Source organism: Oncorhynchus clarkii, chromosome 3 (genome assembly GCF_045791955.1).
Source record: "Oncorhynchus clarkii lewisi isolate Uvic-CL-2024 chromosome 3, UVic_Ocla_1.0, whole genome shotgun sequence".
Taxonomy (NCBI): domain Eukaryota; kingdom Metazoa; phylum Chordata; class Actinopteri; order Salmoniformes; family Salmonidae; genus Oncorhynchus; species Oncorhynchus clarkii.
In genome coordinates, this window is record NC_092149.1 from 44,460,824 (window position 1) to 44,468,089 (window position 7,266).

General features: G+C 41.3%; 1 protein-coding gene across 3 annotated transcripts in view; it reads right to left on the bottom strand.

The window, feature by feature from the left end:
• The window catches only part of LOC139396016 (glypican-6-like), a 94,896-nt gene extending 93,769 nt beyond the window's left edge, over positions 1-1,127 (bottom strand). The window contains exon 1 of one of the 3 annotated variants that reach the window (XM_071143288.1): positions 368-1,093. In XM_071143288.1, coding sequence (XP_070999389.1) covers positions 368-524 — 157 coding nt within the window. In that variant the 5' untranslated portion in view covers positions 525-1,093. Of the gene's footprint in view, positions 1-367 lie in introns of all 3 variants that reach the window. The other 2 variants (XM_071143291.1, XM_071143289.1) reach the window with 2 other exon arrangements.
• Positions 1,128-7,266: the final 6,139 nt, after the last annotated feature.

Here is a 7,266-nt window from a genome sequence, read left to right on the forward strand (position 1 = left end):
AAGCCAATTAGGCTATTCATTAATGATTGTCATATGAATACTAGGACCACTTTTGGTTAATTTCAAATCACCCAACGATAGGCAGTTTAACATAGCCTAAACCTATCAAATTATTTGCAGATGGGTGTTACTTTAAACCTCACAAACGTTACATTGTTACATAACGTTACAAGTGAACTTGATTGTAGCATTTTAGCTTTAAAATGTCACAATTCGCGCATAAATGATCTTCATGGAAAGACGTAACACAGACAATCACACCTAAATGAATGAACAAACACACTTAACAGTAGCATTATATGGTTCTGGCCTAAATGAAATAGAAAACGTTGAAATTAGTCATGAACAAGATTTAAGGCAAACTTACCGTGTACCCCTTTGTTGGGAACGTCATTGACGTTGAAGCCTTTGGAACTGTATGCAGCCCTAACTTCAATGCAGCTTTTCGAATTGGGCTCAGCCTTCGTCGAAACAAAAAGCAGGGCCAATGTGTAAACCGTAGAGAACACTAACATCGTGTTCATTGAGTCGGTTAAATAAAATAAAAAATGTTATGGGCACACAAAACACGAGAAAAGCGTTCAGTTGTATTAGGTTACTAGGACAGTTTCAACTCGCACGTTGGGATTTCTTCATGGAGACCCAGATTTCCTTACACTTCACTGGCTACTAGCTAAAGCTCTAAAAGTTACCGAATTGGTTGACTAGCTAACCGGATTCTTAATTCACAAACGTGCATGGCCACCTTAAAACTATACATATATGGGAAACATGAAGGCAATGTTGTAAAAAAAAAGTAGGGTTTAGTCTTCAAAATGTTTTTCGAGTTCCAGACTCTCCCATAGAATCAAAAAGCAGGGAACAAAACATTAGTTTCAAACGTATTACACTTTTCCTATAATAGGCAACCAAACGAAAACGGCCAAACTTGTTTTTACAATGTCTGTAAAGTTGCATCCACCTCGACTTCGGTTCCAACGAAGGACAATGATGGGGAGGAAAAATAAAAAATAAAATAAAAGTTTTTTTATAAAAAAAAGTTGACCGAAAATGTTTGCGAGCTACAGTTTCTTTACAGACAGGACACTAGACTGTATTATACGCTAGGCGTGCTAAAGTCCTGAGGCTAAGCGCATAGCAAAGTCCCAGTGGATAGCCAGAATTGCGAGTTCCGGACAAAGACTTGGCAACACAAAATGCCCGGGGTGGAGCTTGGACCGGACCTACGCTTCGAACACTGATAGAGTTTTGCATTTGTAACACCAGAAACACGCAGCATTGCGTTGCAGAGGCAGTATGCGTCAAACTGTATGCATAGACGGCTTGACAGAAATGGTAGCAGAAGGTGAATGTTTAACTTTTTTTGCACACATATCCAGATGATGCTGCATAATATTTGCTCCTCAATATTGGTGTGATCAAGGCATGTCACCACCTTCTGCTACCATTTCCTTCAAGCCTTTTACACATACAACTTGATACATAAGTTGATAAATCCAACATATGCACCTCTACAACGCAATGCTGCAAGGCAAACAAAGCGTTCCATTGGAAATTAAATGTACTTCTGGTGTACCAAAACGCAATACGCTGTTGGTGTAATTGAGACAGTATCGTTGCATTTTGGTACACCAGAAGTACATTCATTTCCAACTGCTGAACAAAAATATAAACGCAACATAAAACAATTTCAAATGTTTTACTGAGTTACAGTTCATAGATGGAAATCAGAGTCATTAGACCCTAATCTATGGATTTCACATGTCTGGGCAGGGGCACAGCCATTGGTGAGCCTGGGAGGGAGCTAGAACATGGTTTTCCCCCAAAAAAGGGCTTTATTACAGACAGAAATACTCCTCAGACAATCCTGCAGGTGAAGAAGCCGGATGTGGAGGTCCTGGGCTGGTGTGGTTACACATGGTCTGCGGTTGTGAGGCCGGTTGGACGTACTGCCAAATTCTCTAAAACATTGTTGGAGACGGCTTATGGTAGAGAACTTAACATTACATTTACTGGCAACAGCTCTGGTGGACATTTCTGCAGTCAACATTCCAACTGCATGCTCCTTAAAAACTTGAGACATCTGTGGCATGTGTTGTGTGACAAAACTGCACATTTTAAAGTGGCCTTTTATTGTCCCCAGCACAAGGTGCACCTGTGTAAGGATCATGCTGTTTAATCAGCTTCTTGATATGCCACACTAGTCAGGTGGATGGATTATCTTGGCAAAGGAGAACTGCTCAAAAATAAGGATGTACACAAATTTGAGAGAAATACGTTTTTTGTGCATATGCAACATTTCTGGGATCTTTTATTTCAGATTATTAAAAATGGGACCAACACTTTACTAATCTGGATCCCAACAAACCAGCTGGCCTAGACAATCTGGACCCTCTCTTTCTAAAAATTATCTGCCAAGATTGTTAGCCTGTTGCTACACTGGACGGTTCTGACTTAGAATATGTGGACAACTACAAATAGTTAGACTGTAAAGTCTCCTTCCAGACTCACATTAAGCATCTCCAATCCAAAATGAAATCTAGAGTCGGCTTCCTATTTCGCAATAAAGCCTCCTTCACTCATGCTGCCAAAAATACCCTCGTAAAACTGACTATCCTACCGATCCTTGACTTCAACGATTTACAAAATAGCCTCCAACACTCTACTCGCCACCTGGATGTAGTCTATCACAGTGCTGTCCGTTTTGTTACCAATGCCCCATATACTACCCACCACTGCAACCTGTATGCTCTCGTTGGCTGGCCCTCGCTACAAATTCATCGCTAAAACCACTGGCTCCAGGTCATCTGTAAGTCTTTGCTAGGTAAAGTCCTGCCTTATCTCAGCTCACTGGTCACCATAGCAACACCCACGTAGCACGCGCTCCTGCAGGTACAGTGCCTTGCGAAAGTATTCGGCCCCCTTGAACTTTGCGACCTTTTGCCACATTTCAGGCTTCAAACATAAAGATATAAAACTGTATTTTTTTGTGAAGAATCAACAACAAGTGGGACACAATCATGAAGTGGAACGACATTTATTGGATATTTCAAACTTTTTTAACAAATCAAAAACTGAAAAATTGGGCGTGCAAAATTATTCAGCCCCCTTAAGTTAATACTTTGTAGCGCCACCTTTTGCTGCGATTACAGCTGTAAGTCGCTTGGGGTATGTCTCTATCAGTTTTGCACATCGAGAGACTGAAATGTTTTCCCATTCCTCCTTGCAAAACAGCTCGAGCTCAGTGAGGTTGGATGGAGAGCATTTGTGAACAGCAGTTTTCAGGTCTTTCCACAGATTCTCGATTGGATTCAGGTCTGGACTTTGACTTGGCCATTCTAACACCTGGATATGTTTATTTTTTAACCATTCCATTGTAGATTTTGCTTTATGTTTTGGATCATTGTCTTGTTGGAAGACAAATCTCCGTCCCAGTCTCAGGTCTTTTGCAGACTCCATCAGGTTTTCTTCCAGAATGGTCCTGTATTTGGCTCCATCCATCTTCCCATCAATTTTAACCATCTTCCCTGTCCCTGCTGAAGAAAAGCAGGCCCAAACCATGATGCTGCCACCACCATGTTTGACAGTGGGGATGGTGTGTTCAGGGTGATGAGCTGTGTTGCTTTTACGCCAAACATAACGTTTTGCATTGTTGCCAAAAAGTTCAATTTTGGTTTCATCTGACCAGAGCACCTTCTTCCACATGTTTGGTGTGTCTCCCAGGTGGCTTGTGGCAAACTTTAAACAACACTTTTTATGGATATCTTTAAGAAATGGCTTTCTTCTTGCCACTCTTCCGTAAAGGCCAGATTTGTGCAATATACGACTGATTGTTGTCCTATGGACAGAGTCTCCCACCTCAGCTGTAGATCTCTGCAGTTCATCCAGAGTGATCATGGGCCTCTTGGCTGCATCTCTGATCAGTCTTCTCCTTGTATGAGCTGAAAGTTTAGAGGGACGGCCAGGTCTTGGTAGATTTGCAGTGGTCTGATACTCCTTCCATTTCAATATTATCGCTTGCACAGTGCTCCTTGGGATGTTTAAAGCTTGGGAAATCTTTTTGTATCCAAATCCGGCTTTAAACTTCTTCACAACAGTATCTCGGACCTGCCTGGTGTGTTCCTTGTTCTTCATGATGCTCTCTGCGCTTTTAACGGACCTCTGAGACTATCACAGTGCAGGTGCATTTATACGGAGACTTGATTACACACAGGTGGATTGTATTTATCATCATTAGTCATTTAGGTCAACATTGGATCATTCAGAGATCCTCACTGAACTTCTGGAGAGAGTTTGCTGCACTGAAAGTAAAGGGGCTGAATAATTTTGCACGCCCAATTTTTCAGTTTTTGATTTGTTAAAAAAGTTTGAAATATCCAATAAATGTCGTTCCACTTCATGATTGTGTCCCACTTGTTGTTGATTCTTCACAAAAAAATACAGTTTTATATCTTTATGTTTGAAGCCTGAAATGTGGCAAAAGGTCGCAAAGTTCAAGGGGGCCGAATACTTTCGCAAGGCACTGTACAAGGCCTCGGAATGGGCGCCAGCCATTACGTGCACGCACCACTCCATATCTCAAAGCCATATCAAATATTTTGGTTGTAAAATAGTTGTTATTGAGCTGAATATTGAGAGTTGAGAAATAAATAATTATACCTACAGAAAGCTGAGACCCTCCTCTCTTTGACAGGGACAAGGAGACAAAGCTTTTTATATGTTTGGGGGAGAGGAGAGTGGCTTTCTCATCACATCAGCAGGCCCCAGCGAGGGCACAGGCAAAGAGGCAGGGGACAAAAGAGGATAATGCACTTTACTGTTTGACTAAATCATGTTGGCTGTCTCACTGATCACAGAGTCGGAGCAGGTCTCTTTCCTAATGTCGCGTTCGACTTTGAATGTGACCTCAGCTCAGCCAGAAACCCGGGCTGGCCCACCTTGGTAGAGGGGCCGTCCGTTGCCCACTGATCAGCCAAAGGCTCATTTTCGGTTAGTATAACAAAGAAATTGCGTAAAAATCTATAAAATATATCTGAACTTCTTATGGTATAGGGGACACTTGCGTCCCACTTGGCCAAAAACCAGGGAAAATGCAACGCGGCAAATTCAAATAAAATACTATAAAATTCTAACTTTCATTAAATCACACATGTAAGATACTCAATTAAAGCTACACTCTTTGTAAATCAGGCCAACATGTCAGATTTTAAAAAGGCTTTTCGGCGAAAGCATAAGAAGCTATTATCTGAGCACAGAAGTAAACAAAGAGATTAGCATATTTCAACACTGCAGGCGCTACACAAAACGCAGAAATAAAATATAAAATATGCCTTACCTTTAACGAGCTTATTTTGTTGGCACTCTAATATGTCCCATAAACATCACAAATGGTCCTTTTGTTCGATTAATTCCGTCCATATATATCCAAAATGTGGCGCGTTTGATCCAGTTTTGGCGCGTTTGATCCAGAAAAAAACAGCTTCCAATTTGCGCAGTCACTACAAAATATCTCAAAAGTTGCCTGTAAACTTTGCCAAAATACTTCAAAATACTTTTGTAATACAACTAGGTATTTTTAAACGTTAATAATTGATCAAATTGAAGACGGGTCTATCTGTTTTCAATAGAGGACGAGAGGAAACTAACGCTACTTTTCAAGTGTTGGCCAACTCTCAACAGTGTTACCATTTTCCAGGATGGCCGAACTTCTTCATTGCACAAAGGAATAACCTCAACCAAATTCCAAAGACTGGTGACATCCAGTGGAAGCGGTAGGAACTGCAAACAAGTGCCTAAGAAATATTGTTTCCCCATGAGAAACCATTGAACAGACAGCGACCTCAAAAATAAATACTTCTGAATGGTTAGTCCTCTGGGTTTTGCCTGCTACATAAGTTCTGTTATACTCACAGACATGATTCAAACAGTTTTAGAAACTTCAGTGTTTTCTATCCAAATCTACTAATAATATGCATATCTTATATTCTTGGCATGAGTAGCAGGAAGTTGAAATTGGGCACGCTATTTATCCAAAAGTGAAAATGCTGCCCCCTATCCCAAGGAGGTTTTTAACCAGTTATGCAAGTTGAGAACAAGTTCTCATTTACAATTGCGACCTGGCCAAGATAAAGCAAAGCTGTTCGACACATACAATAACACAGAGTTACACATGGACTAAAACAAACATACAGTCAATAATACAATAGAAAAATAAGTCTATATACAATGTGAGCAAATGAGGTGAGATAAGGGAGATAAAGGCAAAAACAAGGCAATGGGGGCGAAGTAAATACAATATAGCAAGTAAAACACTGGAATGGTAGATTTGCACTGGAAGAATGTGCAAAGTAGAAATATAAATAATGGGGTGCAAAGGAGCAAAATAAATAAGTAAATACAGTAGGGGAAGAGGTAGTTGTTTGGACTAAATTATAGATGGCAATGTACAGGTGCAGTAATCTGTGAGCTGCTCTGACAGCTGGTGCTTAAAGCTAGTGAGGGAGATAAGTGTTTCCAGTTTCAGAGATTTTTGTAGTTCGTTCCAGTCATTGGCAGCAGAGAACTGGAAGGAGAGGCGGCCAAAGGATGGAAGGAGAGGCGGCCAAATGAGGAATTGGTTTTTGGGGTGACCAGAGAGATATACCTGCTGGAACGCCTGCTATGGGTGGGTGCTGCTATGGTGACCAGCGAGCTGAGATAAGGTTGGACTTTACCTAGCAGGGTCTTGTAGATGACCTGGAACCAGTGGGTTTGGCGACAAGTATGAAGCGAGGGCCAGCCAACGAGAGCGTACAGTTCACAGTGGTGGGTAGTATATGGGGCTTTGGTGACAAAACAGATGGCACTGTGACAGACTGCATCCTATTTATTGAGTAGGGTATTGGAGGCTATTTTGTAGATGACATTGCTGAAGTTGAGGATCGGTAGCATGGTCAGTTTTACGAGGGTATGTTTGGCAGCATGAGTGAAGGATGCTTTGTTGCGAAATAGGAAGCCAATTCTAGATTTAACTTTGGATTGGAGATGTTTGATATGAGTCTGGAAGGAGAGTTTACAGTCTAACCAGACACCTAGGTATTTGTAGTTGTCCACATATTCTAAGTCAGAACCGTCCAGAGTAGTGATGCTGGACGGGCGGGCAGGTGTTGGCAGTGATCGGTTGAAAAGCATACATTTAGTTTTACTTGTATTTAAGAGCAGTTGGAGGCACGGAAGGAGAGCTGTATGGCATTGAAGCTCGTCTGGAGGATTGTTAACACAGTGTCC